This window comes from Candoia aspera, chromosome 8 (assembly GCF_035149785.1).
Source record: "Candoia aspera isolate rCanAsp1 chromosome 8, rCanAsp1.hap2, whole genome shotgun sequence".
NCBI classification, from domain to species: Eukaryota; Metazoa; Chordata; class Lepidosauria; order Squamata; family Boidae; genus Candoia; species Candoia aspera.
Window position 1 is genome coordinate 23,153,006 of NC_086160.1, and position 22,046 is coordinate 23,175,051.

Consider the following 22,046-nt stretch of genomic DNA (forward strand, 5'->3'; position numbering starts at 1 on the left):
CTGGATTGCTGTAAACCACCACGAATCTTTGTGATTCAGCGGTAGACAAATAGAAAAAATAAGTATCAATAAATAAACCAGAAGTTAAATATAGTTTGTATTAATAAGAAACCAATTCTGCTCACATACAGTTATAAAAATATTTAATAAATAACATATGTATTCTAGCAGTACACGTGCTTCTTTATTAATACATCAGATCAATAACAAGACACCCTGTTTTAGATAGTGAGATTTATTGAAATTTACAAACATTTTTGGAGTCTAGAAGCCATAATTTATTGCTTATATGCATTGTTGAATGAAAAGCTAAATTTCAGTTAGAGGTTAGTAAAAATAAAATTGTATTTTCCCCATTCAAGTTTATAAACCCCCTGAAACCAAGTTAAGAACCCTTGTTCTAGATCTAGGATCCCAGGATCCTAGCACAGTGAACATAACCCTCAATTGGATCCTGAAAACAAAGGCATCCTCAACAGATTTCTTTCTTAAAAGTTCTGAAAGCTGAGGTTGGTTTATAGTGATCTAATGCTGACTTAACACATTGTGGTGTCATTTGTTTGGTTCTGTCCTATTTTGTTGTGTGAATCCAGGCAATGTGATAAGAAAACCATGAAATGTCAGAGTGGAGAATCTGCAGGGTTCACTGCAGATCTGAAAATCAGAAGTGCATTTTCCTGCAATGTTAAGGTGTGAAGCAACAAAAAAATGTAGTTTAATTCTTAAATTAGGCTTTTAGAAAGCATTTTAAAAAATCTGGCAAAAAAAAAATGAAAATCCCAGCCTGTCTTATGCGTCATGCTGCCTTGCTCACTGCAAACCTAGCCAATTGTGGTTTATTCAACATGCAATGGTTAAAACAAAACACAATTAATTACAGTGTGTGACTGCAGCTTAAGACTGTCCCAAAAGGTAAACACTACAAGATAGGGTACCATTATCCTGAATCAAAACTTCCAGTATTTCATTCATTCATTCATTCATTCCATCTATTTCACAGGTTTCCAGCAGTTTGCAATATTTTTCCTCATTACTGCAGTAGATTATCATACCAAGTAAAGAAAGAGCAAATTCGCCTTTTAAAAAAAGCTTTTTTTAAGTAACACTAGCAGTATCCAGAGACTTGAAGCATTAAACAGGAAATAATGCATTTAATTTTCCCCCTGTTTTCCATAAAGGGTCAACAGGTCTTTACCTAACCTGCATTACATCTAGGTTGACTGATGCTTCAAGACAGGAACTCTTTGGCATGTTAAGGCTTGTCAAAAACAATGAAGTGTAATCAGGAAGGTTTTAACAGCAGGGAAAAGTGCAAAAGTACTTTTCTAAGAGAATGAAAGATCTGTTGTTGATAAACTTGGGTAAGATTGTTTGGTGATTTGAAGGTCTAGCTGGAATGTTTGTGAATTTTGTTTTAACACATTCTAGAGAAAGCTGCTGTGAAAGCATACATTAGGTGAATTGTAATAAGACATGGTCAAATTGTACCAACTTGATTATTGTATCTTTGTAGTCTGCTTTACACAGAAGAGTTCACTATTCTCTAGGACTGTTAAGTCTTATACAAGAAGCTGCACTAGAGCTGTGAATGCTTGAAAGATTTGGGAGAAGCGCAACTTGAACACACTTTCCATCCACACAAACAGTGGTGATTCAGATCTGGGTTAGGAGACTTAAGAGAAAAACTGCACTTAGCAGGGCAGTTAGTATAACATGTGGAAGCTGGGCATAATACTATAGAAGAGACAAACAAATTGTGTCCTCCATATGTTTTGCACAGCCCTTTGCTGTTGGCCACCCTAGCTTGTGCTGATGGGAGTTAAAGATCTAAATATCAGAAATCCAAAATCTTTGCCCCTGAAAACATAATCAGTACAAGAAGATTTCAGCCTCGTTCCTGGCCAAAAAGAAAGCAAAAGGATGATCCACCAGGTCTGACCTGCAAAAATCCTGACAATTACTTGATGGCACCCAAAGAGATGCAGCTAAGTCTATCTTTTTGCTGCCCTCCAGATTTTTGGAGCTCAGATTGGCTAATCCTGGTTACTGTAGGTCTAAATGTTTAAGCTGCAGGCATAGTGGTAAAGTATCATCTGAACGTGCAGAAATACTGACCCCAGTTCAATGACCTAACACACAGCTAACTCTCAGACTCTAACCATGATCTGCAGCAGAATTATTTTGGAAGACCTGCAATCCATTCAATGCGCTAGGAAAGAGTGATCAAGTTATGAATATAACAACTGCAGAACAATTAAGCACTGTTATTGTATTGGTTTATTCCCATATAACCTTTTCTTCCCCATAAACACTAAGCTAAAGTAGAGGCAGTTTAATTCAGCAAAAAAGCCCCTGAAGAAGCCCATAATCATTGCTATATTATTTATTTTGCATAGAAAAGCCCAAGTGCTGTTTTTAAAGTTCATCTACCACATAGATTTTTATTTGCCAAAAAACCCCCACAACCTGCTAGCATGGAAGAGACTGCTGCATGAAAATAAGCAAACCACAATAAAACATAATAGTTGTACTTAGTTTGAGGGGAGATGGATTTAGTGGTACCCTGTCAGGAAGTCATTTAAGCTGCCATGTTTCTGAGATCTGGGTATTTGCAGTTGCAAAGAGAATGCTTTCAGAGCAGATGGAATGTTTCTTACTCCCTGGCATCTGCCTGAGATCTTTGCATTGTTCTTTTTAAAAAAGAATTCTGTTAATATGTAATTATGGGTGTAGGAAACAAGTATACTTCATGTGCTGCCCTTGAAAATTGTTCAGAAATTGCACCCCTGCCCACATGATTGAGAAAGATATAACTGACCATCTTTCCTTATCAAGGTACCCTGTTTACTGCTGAGTTTGGCTGAAAGAGCTGGTTCTTATCTAGAAATACCCAAGTTGCAGGGCAGCCCTTTCCAATTCCTCCAATAGATAATTTTATTCCTGCAGAACAAAAGTGATAGCAAAGGACTTGATGAAGGCAAAGAAGATTTGCTAACACATTATCAAATTGAATGATATGAGTTTATTATTAATGAAGAAGAATATCTCTATTCTTCTCTAATATCTCTAAAATCTCTAATATTTCTATAATATCTATTAGTGAAGAAGAAATCTCCTGCTGTTCTTTATGAAAATCAGCCTGTTTCTCTGGTGGGGAAAGGTTTCCTTTTATTTTATATTGGTTTTTTTAATTGAAAAGTCCTCAAACATAAATAGAAGAAAATACAGACTAGGAAAGTTGAAAGCAAACACAAACAAAAACAAAATACATACTAATCAAGGAGAAATTTCATGATTTTAAATTTCAAAAATTCTATCCAGGCATAAGTTTGCATGGATGGAAGTAATTTATTAGGAAAAACTTCATTATCATGGTGAAATAGTATAAATGCAATATTTAAAAACGGTGTTCCTATTTGAATCAAACTGCCTTAATTGGAGGATTCCTCCAGGTTCTTTATGGTTTTATCAATTTTTCAGCCATTATACTGCTATTTTCAATAATATGATCTCTACTGAAATACGTTTTTCTTTTCGGTCAATAGAGATCAAAATATGGGAAATTGCATTTCTGAGGGATTTCCCCCGTTTCTTCAATCATTTTTTAACCAAAACAAATACAGTAGCTAATTGAGCATTACTGCCAAAGATTTTAATATTAAATTACTGTTTCTTAAATGGTGCTTGGTCTGTGTTTGGGGTTGTGGGCTTGCTTTGGCATGTTGGCATATGTCTTTCTTCAGAGCATTTTATTTCATAAAGGGCCATGTTCAGGATATTCAGGAAAAGGGCCATGTTCTTTTTTAGCGATACTTTTTAGGAATATGTAGGGCTTCAAAAATCCAAGGAGCAGTGAAGAAACAGAAGCCACTTTTGAGGCCAGCTAGTGGTCCTCCAGACTTGTACAGCTCAGATCCAGCAGCTGTGCTAGAGGATTGTCCTCTTGGGAAACGGAGAAACGTCTCTGCTGCCTGTATTAGCTCACGTGGCTTGTTTTAGAGTCGACAAGCACATGAAGGAGGGAGCAAGGGAGTCTCTAAATGGAATTCTTTTAAAATAATTAAGGCAACAGTCCTAAATATTTATGTAAAGTCTGAAATAATAATGGGATGATGACCATGTTGTGTGACATTTTTCTGTAAATGTTTCAGTAAATTGAATGAGGGAGGGATTGGTTTCTGTACAAATGCCTGTCTTCCTGGGATGTTGTGTTCTGTAGTGCAGGACCTTGAGTCTGAATGTCCCACGACACAAGCATGTGTGTGTGTGCCTTTGAGTCAGTGTTGACTGTTGACTGCCTGGACAAGTCCCTGAAGTAAGCTTGGCAAGATTTTGGAAGTGGTTGCCCTTGCCTCCTTCTTCCTAGGGCTGAGAGAGAGTGACTGGCCCAAGGTCAACCATCTGGCTTCATGCCTAAGGCAGGACTAGAACTCACAGTTACCCAGTTTCCAGCCTGATACCTTTAACCGTTACACCAAACTGGTTCTGCCCATGATACATACAGTATAAAAAATGTTCTGCATGGAGAAACTAACTGGGTAGTAGATTAATTCAGTTCAATAAGAGTAGTAAAAATATACTGCAGAACAAATAGCACTATTAATCATATTTTAAATTACTGAGGATAAAAGGAAAATAGCCCCAAGATGGGTAATTTCCTGCTTTGTTGAATTTGCAAGAGAAAACTCATAGCCGCCTGAATATCCCTAACTGATCTCTGTTCTCTATTTTACAAATGATTTAAGTGTAGTAAAACCTGTGTGGTCATTCAGTTAAGAAGAACCGATTCACCTAGCGAAACAGTAGCAGCTAAAGATGTAGCTAGCATGGTATAGTAGTAACAGCGTTAGACTTGAGGGGATCAGGGTTGATTTACTTATTTATTTATTCAGTTGATATGGCACCCATCTCACCATGGTGACTCTGGGCAGCTAAGAGCAATTTCAAGTCTTCTCCCAGGTGGACAAGTTTGTTGGGCAACCAGGCCAGTGATTCTCTCCCAATGTAACCTACCTCCTACACGGTTTGGACTATGGAGAAAAATGGAAAGAGAAAATGCTATCTACCTTGATTTCCTGTGGGGAGGGTTTAAATCTCATAAATATATAAATAAAGATCTGGAGTCATTTATTGAGCAACAGTAGTAGCATCTTCCTGAGGACTCTTTCCTCACCATACAGGCTGTTCTGTTTCAATAATCTTCTGCCTTTAGGTTCTGTGGAGGACCCTATTCCATCACCACCACTTAATCCAAGTGCTACTCTAGTCTGCTACTACCAGTTATAAACAAGAACAGGTATTGCATTTTAAGTTCAGAACAAACAGCTCCAAAGATGCCAGGATGTAACCCTTAAAAAAAAAAAATCTACATGGTACAAATTTCCTGAGCAATTCTGGAAAAAAAGATTTTATGTTTGTGGTTTGAAAAATGGGAATAAAATATAAGCATACAGATGACATGGCATAACAGTTTTTTTTTTAAGGCAAATAATTTATAATTAAGAGAAAGGCAAGGTTGTTACCTGATTGACCTCACTGGAATTCCACGTAGCTGATAATGAATAAATGATAAGCTGGGCTTGCACTGCAAATGAAAACCCTACTGTAATTTCTCTTTGTACATTATGTGTTTCTTTATGGCATGCCAAACAGTAAGGGACTAGTGTAAAGCAACTCTTTTCTCTTCCAGGTCGTCACTGTGAGGTCCATCAAATGACTGGAAACTACATGTGGGACCCAGTGACAAATGCATCTTTTGACATTGGCATGAACCAAGAGAGCCTCCTGCCTCTTTGGTGGAATGGATCAGAGCCCTTGTGGGTCACAATGACAAAAGCCAAGAAGAGAGTCTCTATGTACTATTGGCCTGGTTAGTACTGCCAAATTTTCTTTAGCTGCTGACTAATATTTATTTATTTTATAAATTTATTCACCGCCCATATCCCCCCTACAGGGGGGACTCTGGGCGGCTTACAATAAAACAAAGTTGCATGTTCTCTATAATATAAGGTTATAGCTGAGGCCTCTCTCCAGCTGCTTGCAAGAAAAGGGAGGAAGGTCACGGGAACAAAATTCAGCCCAGCCTCGTTCCAGAATCATGAGTGAAAATACTGCCTTTTGTTTCAAAAGAAAAAAGTCAGTTGACAGAACAGAAGGTGTACTCAGGAGGGAAACCAGAAGTACAACGTCTTTTGTGCACAAGGTCCCAGCATCTGCTTAGTGGGCATAAGAAAGCTTTTGCATGCATGTTTCTCTTTTCTCAATATTCTCTTTTCCTTAAATATTTGCATTTAAGGTATACAGAAAGTTATTATTCAGTCATTCATATGCAGAAAATCCATATTTTGCTGTGAAGTGTTTTACTTCAATCTAGCAATTCATTTCTTAATGGCCTACAGAATTTTGGACTTCAACTCTCATAATTCCCTGGTCAGCATGGCTTTGCCAATGGAGAATTACAGAACTTAGGGAATTGTCTTCCAACTATTCTGGAGGATAACAGGTTGGGGAAAGTTGTTTTGATCCTTTAGCCCTCAAACATGGAGGCTAATCCTACAGATGTATTTACAAACCAAATACATTTTGTTCATTACGTATACAGTACTTCTTCTGTTGCTATTCTGTCTCTTTGTTTGTTGTATTTGTAAAGTACATTGTTTAAAATGATTAATAAACATGTTTAAATGTAGATCAGATTGCTTGAAGTTTAATATAAAGGAAGAAGGTCTACTTTACAAATTCTGAGCTATCCAAGCATAAGAATTTTTCTCGACAATTTATGCTTCATCATGTTATTCTGAGGACTGGTTCAAGGACAGGAATAACTGTTCTGTCCTTCTGGGTCCTGGTGGCAGGTTGTAGATGCATGGCGTGGTATAACCATCCTTCCATGACTATGTTCAGGGTTAACTGTACTTACCGTGTTAAAAACATACTGATTTCAATAGGCATTTTGCAGTATGATTTCCAATAAGAGAAATAGGTGGAGCAGCATTGTGCTGGCATTATATTATGACTGTTATGCGTGACAGTAAGCACTAGGCAAAAAAAAGGTGGGGGAGGGAAGGTAAGTGGCTCATTTTCTGAATGAATTCTTTGTGTTCCCTATAGCCTAGAGGCATTTTAGAGTTCTTCCCAGCTGACTGAAAACCTTTCTGAATTACTTTGTGTTTCAATGGTGGTTTCTATAGGGGAACACCACATATGAAACTGTCAGCAAAACTCTAATGTATGTGTCAGATTATAGGCTTTGAGTGGAATCCAACTAGATTTCCTGTGCCAGCAGAAACCTTTCATCAGAGGGAAGAAAGGAGATTTGCTGCTGTTCCTTCACTTCCTGCAACCTAAAAGATCCCCCCCACACACACACACCGCTTTCAATTCCACTTGAACATTTTGGGGACCTTCTACAGCAGTTTGAGGAGAAGGCTGCAGGAAGTTATAGGGGATGGCAAATTCAAACACACTCTTCTTTCCTTTCCCCTTGGATGAAAATTTTGCTTTTTTTGTTGTCTTAGTCAATGATTGCATTGTACCTATGTATGTAATTTGATATAAGTGCCAAACTCTGTGCTGGCATATCCAGATACAGTAGAGTGAATCAATAAGATAGTTGTTGACTCATTCAGGTTCTACAATAGTTCAGGTCATCTCCTGTGTACGTGCTCAGTCATGTCTCCATTTATACAATATTATATAAAGATTGTCAATGCAAAGGATAGTGACTCAGCAGGAAATAGGCCAAAATAAAAAGACCAGACAAGTTGACATTTGCTCAGTTTTGACAAGCAGAGAAACAAGTCAACTTAGTCTTCCTTTCTTAAATAGGACAGGCTTGTATTCCATTAGCTCTTGCTCCCCCATGATCCTCAGCTCCATGCAATTATAGTCTCTTTTGATGATAATTCTTAAATGACAGTTTGATTATTAGGTTATATCAGTGTTTCTCAACCTCAGCAACTTTAAGGTATGTGGATGTCAACTCCCAGTATTCCCCAGCCAGCCATGCTGGTTGGGGAATTCTGGGAGTTGGAGTCTACACATCGCAAAGTTGCTGAGGTTGAGAAACACTGGCTTATATTATCTTTATTAAAACTAGCATACAATAATGAAGAAAAAGTTCTTTGCATTTAAATGAGGGTAATATTAAAAAATGGATAATTTTAAATAAGTAAAGTTTAACATGTACTAGTTTAATAAATTATTCCTTTTTTGAAATAGTTTTCTTCTAAATATTGTACTTAAACCATTGTGTCCAACAGCTCTATGTATGTAATAGTGATAAAAAATAATTATTATTACCTTTTGAAATAATTTGTACCAAGTTTAATTAAAGTATTTCACAGCAGTATCTAAAACAATGTCCATCTAGCACATTCTTGAGGCTCAAAACCTACTGAATCTCTGAGAACAGAAGTCCATAGATGTACAACATTTTTATATTTTACTGTGCAGGCTATGTGGGTTCGCAAGAGAACATACCTTAACTTTTAACTTAAATTTACACTTTTGTGGAGCAGCTACAACAATGTATAAATAGCACAATGCTCACACTTAGCTAAGGACAGGACTGTGGCTGAACACAAGAGGTGTGTTCAGGCGGAGTAAAGAAGGTCATATTAGCAAGACATGCAAAGTTCTCCAAATTGCAAGTAGGGGGTATTTACAAATGAAATGATTCATAAATGTCCCCTACTTGCGATCTAGAGAATTTGCTACATCTTGGCTTAAAAATATATGGGACTTCAAGTCATATGACAAATCCAGCATTTGCCATATGGACCCCTATTTGGAACAGTGCAAATACTGTCGTTATTAAAATGGGATTAAAATATATGTTTTTTCTCCTAGGGTTGATTATTTAATCTAAAATATACAAATGACTATGCAGTCACTTAGGTTTTTAAAAGTATGGATGTACTTAGTTCAGTTAAAGCTAAACCAGTGGCATGTGCAGATAGCATCAAAAAAGGTTCAGATGGTGGCCATACCCACCTGATGGAAGTTCTGTGTGTCCTACATGTGACATGATGTATGTAAAACAGGGGTGGAGCTTTGATCACATGGTGCAGCCTCCATATTGACTTTTTTAATCCCCCCTTCAGTGTGGATGTCCATGAATTAAAAGAAAGAAAGAAATGAAGTACCACTTACTATTTCATTCCTTCTCTCTACACAAAAAAAAGTTCCGCAGACTTTCTGTACAGGTTTGGGAAGCTTTAAAAGGTTTCAGTTACATCATTCAGCACCCAGATATTAAACTATTGTTTATACATATAATTTGAAAACGATGAGATGTCCATTCAGGTCTCAATGTCAAATCTATAAAAGTGCAGGAAAGTGTGTATTTCATTTTAAGAAGAAATGCACGCTTTCCTGCACCTTTAGAAAGAAATGGAAGAGCTATTTTTTTTAGGTCAGATTATTCAGATGAAATTATATAGTACAATTCAAGATAATGCAGCTTTGGTCTTGAAGTATTTTGAACAGCTGATGATCTGGATGTAGATGAGAGCTTTTTCAAATTGTGGGTTGGGCGTGGTGTCTGAGAAGCTGTCCTGCAAAATGCACTTCAAGATCTGCATTTGAAATAACTGTTTTTTTCATTGCTGGGTTAGGCCTTGGCTTTGAAAAAGTGACACAAGAGTCAGTATGAATATCTAAAGCCTATTGTTTTGATGCTGCAGCTGAAATCTGAGTATAAATGTAATGATCAAATCAGCTCTGTTACATGATTATCACCTTTCAACACGTTTTTTTCATGGAAAATAGACTGGCAGGCCCAATATTGTGAGATAAAGATGACTTCATTTTTTAGAAACAGCTTCTTTGCTGATTTAGCAAAGAAAGAATTCTTTTATCCCTCAACCCTTCTTCGGTCAGCTTGCTCAACTAGACCTCAAATCAACTAAGCTGGCATTCTTTTCCCCACCAATTGGCCACATTGTGCTGCATAGCCGAATCCAGGATGAATCAGAGCCCTTTTGGGCTCTGTATTGAGCTCATCTTCAGCAAAGGATCGTTACCTTGTTGTGGTGCTGGAGCTTGAGCACCTCAATGATGCCATGAGCTAAACCGTGAAGGGCCACCCAAGACGGGAAGGTCATGACAGAGAGGTGAGACTAAATGCAATCCCTGGGGAAGGTAATGGCAACCCACCCCAGTATTCTTGCCGTGAAAACTAAATGGATCAGTACAACCAGAGATATGTCGGTATACCATCGGAAGATGAGACCCCCAGGTCGGAAGATGGTCAAAATGCTACTGGGGATGAACAGAGGATGAGCTCAACTAGCCCCAGACGTGATGACGCAGCTAGCTCAAAGCTGAAAGGACGGCTAGTGGCCGACGGTGCTGGTGGTGAACGGCGAATCCGATGTTCTAAGGATCAACACACCATTGGAACCTGGAATGTAAGATCTATGAGCCAGGGCAAATTGGATGTGGTTATTGGTGAGATGTCAAGATTAAAGATAGACATTCTGGGCATCAGTGAACTGAAATGGACTGGAATGGGCCACTTCACATCAAATGACCACCAGATCTACTACTGTGGACAAGAGGACCACAGAAGAAATGGAGTAGCCTTCATCATTAATAGTAAAGTGGCTAAAGCAGTGCTTGGATACAACCCAAAAAACGACAGAATGATCTCAATTCGAATGCAGGGCAAGCCATCTAACATCACAGTGATCCAAATATACGCCCCAACAACAAATGCTGAAGAAGCTGAAGTAGAGCAGTTCTATGAGGATCTGCAGCACCTACTGGACAACATGCCTAAAAGAGATGTTATTTTCATCACGGGAGACTGGAATGCTAAGGTGGGCAGTCAAATGACACCTGGAATTACAGGTAAGTATGGCATGGGAGAACAAAACGAAGCAGGACATAGGCTGATAGAATTTTGCCAAGACAATTCACTCTGCATAACAAACACTCTCTTCCAACAAGAGATGGCTTTATACATGGACTTCACCAGATGGACAACACCGAAATCAGATTGATTACATCCTTTGCAGCCAAAGGTGGCGGACATCTGTACAGTCGGTAAAAACAAGGCCTGGAGCTGACTGTAGTTCAGATCACGAACTTCTTCTTGCACAATTTAGGATCAGACTAAAGAGATTAGGGAAGACCCACAGATCAGCTAGATATGAGCTCACTAATATTCCTAAGGAATATGCAGTGGAGGTGAAGAATCGATTTAAGGGACTGGACTTAGTAGATAGGGTCCCGGAAGAACTCTGGACAGAGGTGGGAACATTGTTCAGGAGGCGGCAACAAAATACATCCGAAAGAAAGAGAAAACCAAGAAGGCAAAATGGCTGTCTGCTGAGACACTAGAAGTAGCCCAAGAAAGAAGGAAAGCAAAAGGCAACAGTGATAGGGGGAGATATGCCCAATTAAATGCAAAATTCCAGAGGTTAGCCAGAAGACATAAGGAATTATTTTTAAACAAGCAATGCGCGGAAGTGGAAGAAGACAATAGAATAGGAAGGACAAGAGACCTCTTCCAGAAAATTAGAAACATTGGAGGTAAATTCCAGGCAAAAATGGGTATGATCAAAAACAAAGATGGCAAGGACCTAACAGAAGAAGAAGAGATCAAGAAAAGGTGGCAAGAATATACAGAAGACCTGTATAGGAAGGATAACAATATCGGGGATAGCTTTGACGGTGTGGTCAGTGAGCTAGAGCCAGACACCCTGAAGAGTGAGGTTGAGTGGGCCTTAAGAAGCATTGCTAATAACAAGGCAGCAGGAGACGACGGCATCCCAGCTGAACTGTTCAAAATCTTGCAAGATGATGCTGTCAACGTAACGCATGCTATATGCCAGCAAATTTGGAAAACACAAGAATGTCCATCAGACTGGAAAAAATCAACTTATATCCCCGCACCAAAAAAGGGAAACACTAAAGGATGTTCAAACTATCGAACAGTGGCACTCATTTCACATGCCAGTAAGGTAATGCTCAAGATCCTGCAAGGTAGACTTCAGCAGTTCATGGAGCGAGAATTGCCAGATGTACAAGCTGGGTTTAGAAAAGGCAGAGGAACTAGAGACCAAATTGCCAATATCCGCTGGATAATGGAAAAAGCCAGGGAGTTTCAGAAAAACATCTATTTCTGTTTTATTGACTATTCTAAAGCCTTTGACTGTGTGGACCATAACAAATTGTGGCAAGTTCTTAGCGGTATGGGGATACCAAGTCATCTTGTCTGCCTCCTGAAGAATCTGTATAATGACCAAGTAGCAACGGTAAGAACAGACCACAGAACAACGGACTGGTTTAAGATTGGGAAAGGAGTACGGCAGGGCTGTCTACTCTCACCCTACCTATTCAGCTTGTATGCAGAACACATCATGCGACAAGCTGGGCTTGAGGAATCCAAGGCTGGGGTGAAAATCGCTGGAAGAAACATTAACAATCTCAGATATGCAGATGATACCACTTTGATGGCTGAAAGCAAAGAGGAACTGAGGAGCCTTATGATGAGGGTGAAAGAAGAAAGTGCAAAAGCTGGCTTGCAGCTAAACCTCAAAAAAACCAAGATTATGGCAACCAGCTTGATTGATAACTGGCAAATAGAGGGAGAAAATGTAGAAGCAGTGAAAGACTTTGTATTCCTAGGTGCAAAGATTACTGCAGATGCTGACTGCAGTCAGGAAATCAGAAGACGCTTAATCCTTGGGAGAAGAGCAATGACAAATCTCGATAAAATAGTTAAGAGCAGAGACATCACACTGACAACAAAGGCCCGCATAGTTAAAGCAATGGTGTTCCCTGTAGTAACATATGGCTGTGAGAGCTGGACCATAAGGAAGGCTGAGAGAAGGAAGATCGATGCTTTTGAACTGTGGTGTTGGAGGAAAATTCTGAGAGTGCCTTGGACTGCCAGAAGATCAAACCAGTCCATCCTCCAGGAAATAAAGCCAGACTGCTCACTTGAGGGAATGATATTAAAGGCAAAACTGAAATACTTTGGCCACATAATGAGAAGACAGGACACCCTGGAGAAGATGCTGATGCTAGGGAGAGTGGAAGGCAAAAGGAAGAGGGGCCGACCAAGGACAAGGTAGATGGATGATATTCTAGAGGTGACGGACCTGTCCTGGGGGAGCTGGGGGTGTTGACGACCGACAGGAAGCTCTGGCGTGGGCTGGTCCATGAAGTCACGAAGAGTCGGAAGCAACTAAACGAATAAACAACAAAATTGAGCTCATCAATTGTAGTTGGTAGAGATGAAGTCGGTAAAATGGAAAATAATCAGCCTGGAAAATGGTGGCAGTTCTAAATTGGTATAAGGAGTAGCTTCTGGCTCTCTACTTTTTCATCAGGTAGGAAAAAAGCCCTATTCCTTTCTGGATAGTTATTTATTCTTCCATCTAATCTAGCACCTTAAAACTCTGTCAGATTTACCCACATGGTACCATTTGGTTTGTACTGCCTTTGTCCTACATGCCTTAAATATTTGCCATGAACTTTGTATACTAGAGTTTGTTTATTAAGATTCCCTGCAAAGTAGCACCTTACATAATTTAGACTTTATTGATTTATACTGATGAATTTAAGTTAAATCAATTCACTAAGTAAGAAAGCTGTGGTGTATGTGATTTGTCGATGAAAATCTGTCAAGAGCTGCTGTTGTTAAAATGAAAACATTACCTTAGCCCAGTGTTAGTTGGGGAATTCTGGAAGTTGAAGTCCACATATCTTAAACTTGCCAAAGTTGAGAAGTATGGCCTTAGCCCATACTTTTCATAACATGTTCCGAATTCACTACATCCCCTGCAGCCTTCAACCACTAGAACAAAAATGTTTACAAAATGTTTGCCAGATCCTTACTTATAGAGAGAACATCTACATTATTATTTGGCATGAGATTTCCAGCACCCGTCATTTGTTTGTTTGTTTATTTATTATTCAAATTTTGCTACCGTCCATCTCCCCCAAAAGAGGGACTCTGGGTGTTTCTTTATCTGGATGCCAGGCATGGGGCAGGGCCTGAGGAGATGCCCGGGGAGCGTACTTGCCCGGTTATCTGGGAACAGTTTGATCCTGTTGGGCCCGAGAAAGTGGACAGGGTTCTTGGGTCTATAAACGCCACCACTTGCCAACTAGATCCCTGTCCCTCCTGGCTGGTGAAGGCAGATTGGGTGGTAACGTGTGGGTGGGTCCAGGCAATGGTGAATTCATCTTTAGGAGAGGGGGTATTTCCAGCAGCCTTTAAAGAGGCGCTGGTACACTCCCTTCTCAAGAAACCATCACTGGACCCCACTATTCTGGACAATTTTTATCCAGTCTCCCACTCCCCTTTTTAGGGAAGGTGGTTGAGAAAGTGGTGGAGTTGCAGCTCCAGAGGATCCTGGATGAAATGGATTATCTGGACTCTTTTCAGTCAGGTTTCAGGCCCGGATATGGGATGGAAACAGCTTTGGCCGCGCTTATGGATGATCTCTGGTGGGAGCGGGATGGGGGCAGTGCATCCATCCTGGCTCTTCTTGACCTCTCAATGGCTTTTGATACCACTGACCATGGTATCCTTTTGGGTCAGCTCGAGGAGTTGGGGGAGGGTGGCATAGCGTTGCACTGTTCACCTCCTTCCTCCAGGGCCGGTCCCAATCAGTGTTGATAGGGAGTGAGAGATCCAGCCCGCAGCCCCTCCTTTGTGGGGTGCTGCAGGGTTTGGTGCTCTCTCTGCTCCTTTTTAACATCTACGTGAAACTGCTGGGTGAGATCATCTGTCGCCATGGGGTGAGGTATCATCAATATCCTGATGATACTCAACTATACATCTCCATCCCAGGTGATAAGTGATGCTGTTGCCACCCTTACGCGGTGCCTGGAGGCTGTAAGGGTTTGGATGGGGAACAACAGGCTTCAGCTGAACCCTGGCAAGACGGAGTGGGCAAGTCGCAGTGTCATGTTCACTGTTTCAATGTAGTTTATACATCATAATGTTTCACATGCCATGGCGCTGATGCGCGTTTCTGTTTGAGAGGGAGCTGCTGTGAAACCTTGTACCAAGCTCTGTATGTGAAATCAGTACAATGGAATATGTTTGGGTTATTTTATCTGCTCAAGGACTTTTCCCGCAGACCATCAGAAACCGTTAGGAGCACCTGGGATTGTGGACTTGAGAAGATTCTATGGGGGGAGGGATTTCATTTGCACCGAGGGTTTTTAGTTTGAATTTGGCGCTGCGGGTTAAACCGCTGAGCTGTCGATCGGAAGGTCGGCGGTTCGAAACCGCGCGGCGGGGTGAGCTCCCGTTGCTCGTCCCAGCTCCTGCACACCAAGCAGTTCGAAAACATGCAAATGTGAGTAGATTAATTGGTACCGCTTCGGCGGGAAGGTAACGGCGTTCCGTGAGTCATGCCGGCCACATGACCCGGAAGTGTCTATGACAACGCCGGCTCCAAGGCTTAGAAACGGAGATGAGCACCGCCCCCTAGAGTCGGATTCGACTGGACTTTACGTCAAGGGAAACCTTTACCTTTACCATCATTCTCAGCTTTCTTTGTGGTCCTGCATGCTGTTCTTTAATAAATCAGATATCTTTGCATTCCTACTTATGAGTCTGATGGTGTTTTAGAATAGGCAACCATTACAGGCTGCAGGTTGGGGGCTCCCAGGTATCTGGGAACTTACCATCTTTGGTTCTGGATGGGGTTGCACTGCCCCAGACAGACCTGGTGTGGAACCTGGGGGTTCTCCTGGACTCACAACTTCTGCTCAAAGAGCAGGTGGCAGTCGTGGCCAAGGGAACCTTTGCATAACTCCGTGTTGTGCACCAATTATGCCCTTTCCTGGATCGGGAGTCCCTCCGAACAGTCACTCATGCCCTGGTCATCTCCCATATAGACTACTGCAATGCTCCCCTTGAAGAGTATCCGGAAGCTACAGCTGGTGCAAAATGCAGCTGTGTGAGCAGTTTTAGGACCCCCAGAAGGGCACATGTAACACCTTTCCTGCGCAAGCTACATTGAGTGCCAGTTTGTTTCCAGGTCCAATTCAAGGTGTTGGTTATCACCTTTAAAGCCCTACATGGCATGGGGCCAGGTTTCCTGCGGGACAGCCTCACCCCCATTACATCGACCTGTCCCACCCGGTCAGGCAGAGAGGGCATGTTAGGGACCATGTCCATGAGGGATTGCTGATTGGCAGGGTCCAGGAAGAGGGCCTTCTCTGCTGTAGCACCCACCCTTTGGAACAAGCTACCCCTGGGGGTAAGACAGGCCCCCATTCTCCCAGCCTTTCAGAAGGGAGAAAAAACTTGTTATGCCACCTGGCCTGGAATGGGAAGGGGACAGCTATCCATGGGTGTGGTTGGCCCCATGAGGGCGCCAAGGTGAAGAGCTTCCCATCTTGAATTTTATATTTTATATTTTATATTTTATATGTTATATATTTTTATATTTTTTATATTTTATATTTTATATTTTTTTATATTTTATATTTTATATCTTGTATTTGTATTTTTATGTGTTTATATTGAATTGATTTAGTGATTTGCCATTTTTATTATTTCTAAGCTGTCCAGAGTTGTTGTACACAAAATGGGCAGCAGAGAAATTTAATAAATAGATAAAAATAAATAAATAACCACCATCTCTCCAACCTTTGATTGAAGGATATTTGCTACCCTCAAAGGAGGAAACAAATTGCCCCAATTTATGAAATCCATCCAGTTTACAAAACTTTCTGTATTTCCCCTCATTCTATCTAACCCGTATGTGTACCATGGAAGTAATTATCACAACGCTATGATTTCAGAAGCTCTGAATTATTAAAAACCAATTTTTTTTTATGCTGAGCAGAGCATAAAATAAATATTAATATGTGTGGTTGTCCTTATCCATAGTTGATGTTTCACTTTGAAAATTGTTGCTGCTAGTTTCTAAGTCTCAGTATAACATATTAGTTGAAAAAGAATTGTGGTGTCAGAAAGCAGATTGGTTCAAACAGCTTTAAGAAGACTGTGTAGGGAAATAGAGGTAACAGTTTAATATATTAGTTTTATAAAAAAGTAGAGAACTGGGTAAAGCCATTCTTTAACTTACAGTTAATTTTTGAATTCCAACCAATTTTGCTAAGTAACTTTTTTTTAATCCATTCAACCATGTCCGATTCTTGAAAACTGCCTGGTCAAGTCTCTGCAGTTTTCTTGGCAAGGTTTTTCAGAAGTGTTTGTCATTGCCTCCTTCCTAGGGCTGAGAGAGAGAGTGACTGGTCCAAGGTCACCCAGCCAGCTTCGTGCCTAAGGTGGGACTAGAACTCACAGTCTCCTGGTTTCTAGCCCGATGCTTTAACCACTACACCAAACTGGCTCTCATAAAGTTTACTTCTAAAGGAAAGCAGAAAACGTTAGAGATCATGTAGAACTCAGTTAAGGACAAAAATGGTGTGTGTGTGTTACACGTATATTTACTTTGCAGCAAACCTGTTCAAGAGAGCAGGAGGAAGGCAGACATCCTGATGAGGGAGATCCTAGAAAGGAGAAAGCGGTGAGCTTCTCTTTCTTTCCAGGGACCCTACAGCAGTTCATTTGATTCCTGCCACCACAAGCAGGTGACAGCTGGAGGTCTGTTTCTCCCTGGCCAGATGCTCAGGTTCAGCTACTCATCCAGCAGGGTCCAATGTGGGGCAAAGGGGTGGAGGGGTCAGACTGACAAAAGCAGTGCTGCAGGGCAAGTGCTGCCTGTTTTCTACATGCCTTGTGATGTTCCATACATGTCTCAGAGGGGTGGAGCTGGCCGCCCAACATTACTTCTGTTGCCTTGGGCTGTAGGGACCCCCTGTAGATGCTGCCATCTTTGAATGAGAATACTGAAATTAGTATTTTCTTCTTGGAAGTTTGAGATACCTGCAAATAATTAATTAATTCATTAATCTAAGCTTTTATTTACTGCAGTGATAATAATTCAAACAAAATAAGGACCAACTCATGAAAAATTGAGTTTCATTATAGATTTTTTATTTACAGACATACACGCACATATGTGCACAGGCAGATACATGGATTTTATTGTCAATTTATTGTCAATTGCTAGCTTTCAGTGTGAATATTTGCACTCATGATTTTCATATGAAATTCTTGTATTCTGATTAATTTCTATCCTTTAAAAAAAGAAACCCAACATACAAACTTTCAGTCTGAGAGCCAGAATCCCTCCGAAAAGCACCTTGAATTTGTATGATACGTTTAGATCTGGATTCAAAATTTAAGCAAGGTTTCACTAATGAAATGTTTCTTCTTAGGCTGTGAAGTTGAAATCCTTGGAGTCAAACCTAACTATTGTATACCATATGAAAATGTTCCAACAGATGCCAATTTCTCCAATGCTGTAAATAATGCCATTGAGTCTTTAAGGTAAAGTCACCAAACCATTTTAATTACTTCCTTAACAAAAAAAATTAAAAGCTTTTATCGTTGCACCAATTGATAGTAACACAAAATCATCTCAGTTTTCCATATAGTACTGTTTGGGGGTAGAAGAAAAAATTAAATAGTGCAAAAAAGGTAAAAAGGGGGAATAGGGAAAATGTTATAACATTGAATAAACCAATTTCAGTTCCTTGCCCACACGGGAAGAACAAAACATAACAAGGATTTACCATTCTGGAAAACAGTGAAGGCCACAATAGCCTGGAATAACGTAACTGAACTTCACCCTATCTATGACAGCTATGTATCTGATTTCAAAATATACCCCAAATAGGTTTTTATTCATTTAGAAATTTTACTACTAGATAGAACAATTAGGAATGCATTTGGACAAGATATTAATTGTGCATCACTCTGTTTTATTCCAATTTTTACGAGGTATCCAAAGGACTGCACGGTGTATTTTAACTGTTACAGCTAAGGAGGGATTGAATTCTTGCTTTTAGGGAAATCCAATTGATATTTAAACCATAGCCTTTCCAGTATTAATATTCTAAAAGCTAGTTTAGTATACAAAAAAGTCATTGAAACGGTCAGTAGAGTTCATTTCATTAGGTGTTTATCAAGAGCTCCACATGGGGAGTCTTATTTAATCACTGCATTTATATATTGCTTTTGTGCTGAAATATTCAAGACAAGGCACAGTTTAAAATAAGGGCACATGATAAAACAGATGATACAATGGAGAAGAAAATGGAGGCAGAAGACAAATAAGAGCAAATGTGGGGACATATGCTAGAATGAGTATCTGTCACATAGCTACATGTTTTGGAAGCTTTTGTATGAATATAGTAGTCAGTAGGATTTGTAGGGGTATGTGTCAAAACTGGCAAAACAGTAGACAGAGGGTTGCAATGCAAGCCCCCTCTCTGTTGAACATATCTCGCACCTTCAAAAGGGGTGGACTTGAACAGTGATGCTGTTTCTACCTTCTTGCCAATTTTGACACACACATGCATTGCACATGCTACTGAAAGTAGCACTTTCAGGCCTTAATTTCACCACTACTGCATGAACAGACATGAACAGGCAACTTAATAAGGATCAATCTGCATGTTAGCATATGAGAAGGTTCTTAGTCAGAACAGGTGGAAGGAGATGGATGAGTGGATAGGTGGATGGGTGGGTGGATGGGTGGAGAGATAGAGATAGATAGGTGATAGGTAGGTAGGTAGGTAGGTAGGTAGGTAGATGATAGATAGGTAGATATAGATGGATGGATGGATGGATGGATGGAGATGGATGACAGATATTTCTAACGTAGAGCTATAAAGTTCTTACCTTGTTGTCAGACTACTCTAATTCACAATGTAGGTTAAGAAATTCCTGCTTTTAGCCTGTACTTATCTCTCAGCAAGGTTATATGATTTAGTATCTACTAATAATTACCTCAGGGACGCGGTGGCGCTGCGGGTTAAACCGCTGAGCTGCTGAGCTTGCCGATCAGAAGGTTGGCGGTTCAAATCTGCATGACGGGGTGAGCTCCCGTTGCTAGTCCCAGCTCCTGCCAACCTAGCAGTTCGAAAACATGCAAATGTGAGTAGATTAATAGGTACCGCTTCGGCGGTCAGGTAACGGCGTTCCGTTTAGTCATGCTGGCCACATGACCACAGAAGTGTCTACGGACAAACGCTGGCTCTTTGGCTTTGAAACGGAGATGAGCACCGCCCCCTAGAGTCGGACATGACTGGACTTAATGTCAAGGGAAACCTTTACCTTTACCTAATAATTATCTCAAGCTCCCAGAAATACAACCTGTTCACAACGTCAACTTTTCCTGCAATGTTCACATGACAAAGTCACTGTTCTTGTGAAGCTCTGCAAGATGTATTTAGTATGCTAATATACCCAGCCAACATATGGACATTGGGAAACAGAGATGTAAGTCGATCCAGCATGAGGTGCATATGAACAATTATGAAGGACTACTAGGGGATTGAAAATTGGATAACAGCATCACTGTCAGACCAAATTAGACATCAAATAACTCATGTTGAAACTGGCTGGTTTTATTTTGGAGAAATAACAGTAGTGGGACTTTAATTGAAAACATGCTTCTGGTCTGGATTAGGACACCATGCTGAAAATCTCTCCTGCAGGATTTGCTTTGAAACATGCTATTTCCAGTTGCAAGCTGCACTTTTGAAATGAATAGCATCCAGAGAGGGGGATAACTTTCACTCAAAAACTGACAGAGGATAGAGAGCCTCAGTTCTTGATATCTGAACAGTGACTTGAAAATAAAGCAGCTGCAGTTATATGGAGTTTGGCTCCAATAGAGGAAAATCATGGCGGCTGCGTTGTGCTATGGATTGGCTAAATGAGGACATGCTAGGGCCTGCTCTGCATGCAAGATTTGTTCAAGCTTTTGTGTGAACTCAAAACTTTTGGTCAAAATATTTATTTTTTCGCCTAGCATTTGACCTCAGAAGACGTTACTTCAAGAGTCAGATTATGAATCACAAATGCTGCACAATATTGCTAACTTGTTGCCTTGTACTTGCAGAGAAATGTTCCTCAATGCCATTGTAAAAAGTGCCAAAGGACAATTAACCTATGTTGCTTTATTTAGTACTTTTAAGAAAAGGCAGCTCAGTCTGCAATAGTTATGTTTTCTGTAAGCACAGTACTGTACTGTTAACATTTATTTCTTGAAACACTTCCTTATATATAACTTTGGTACCCATAGAATAGTGTTTCTCAACCTCAGCCACTTTAAGACATGTGGACTTCAATTCCCAGAATTCCCTAGCCACCATGCTGGGAATTGAAGTCCACACATGGACTGAGGTTGAGAAACACTTCTATAGAATAATAGCATTTTCTGGTACTATTGTTTTATTTTTGGAGTTTAGTTAGAGACATAATCAGACAGGACTTATCTTCATACAGTTACTTGAAAGAAAGGGTTGATTGGAGGAGACATGGAGAAACCATCCTCCATTTCCAGGTGTCCTTTTAACCTTTTATATCATGTACCGAGGCAATACACTGAAGTTAAAACAAAATCTGCCCTGTACCATTTTCTGAAGTTTGCATATGTATATTTGTCTTGCATGCTTTCGTCCATGAACCAAATAGGAAAGGAGGAATGGTGAAGAAATACAGATGAAGAAATTGATGCAAAGGAAAAAGTTTCAGTCATATGGGTCACCTTCTCCATTCCCTGGACTACTTTTATAAAGTAAATGATATCCATGATTAGAGACCCAATCATGAATATCCTGTAACTTTCCATATCTGGCTTGACAAGAACTTATTTTAAATATTCAAGAAATGCCACAACAGTGTGTTTAGGTCTGCAAGATGGGGAGTGGGGGTAGCCTCATGAAGCAGGGTCTTCCTTCCCCAGAGCTAGATTTATCTGAACATCAGAAAAGAGTCTAAGCAAGGCCTCACGTAAATGTACCTACACTATCAAGTTTCTTTGAAAAATCTATAAGAAGGTTAGAGTAGTGGTGAGAAAACTCTGACCTTCCAAAAATGCTTAAATTATACCTCTTGGCCACCTCCTCCAGCAGGCCCAAAGAGAGGAATGCTGGCAGTTCAATCACTTCTGTAGGACAACAGATTCCTCACACCTGATTTAAAA

General features: G+C 40.2%; 1 protein-coding gene across 1 annotated transcript in view; it reads left to right on the forward strand.

The window, feature by feature from the left end:
• The window catches only part of ENPP6 (ectonucleotide pyrophosphatase/phosphodiesterase 6), a 38,376-nt gene that overhangs the window by 3,004 nt on the left and 13,326 nt on the right, over positions 1-22,046 (forward strand). The window contains exons 2-3 of the mRNA XM_063309782.1: positions 5,690-5,869; positions 18,268-18,379. Coding sequence (XP_063165852.1) covers positions 5,690-5,869; positions 18,268-18,379 — 292 coding nt within the window. The remainder of the gene's footprint in view (positions 1-5,689; positions 5,870-18,267; positions 18,380-22,046) is intronic.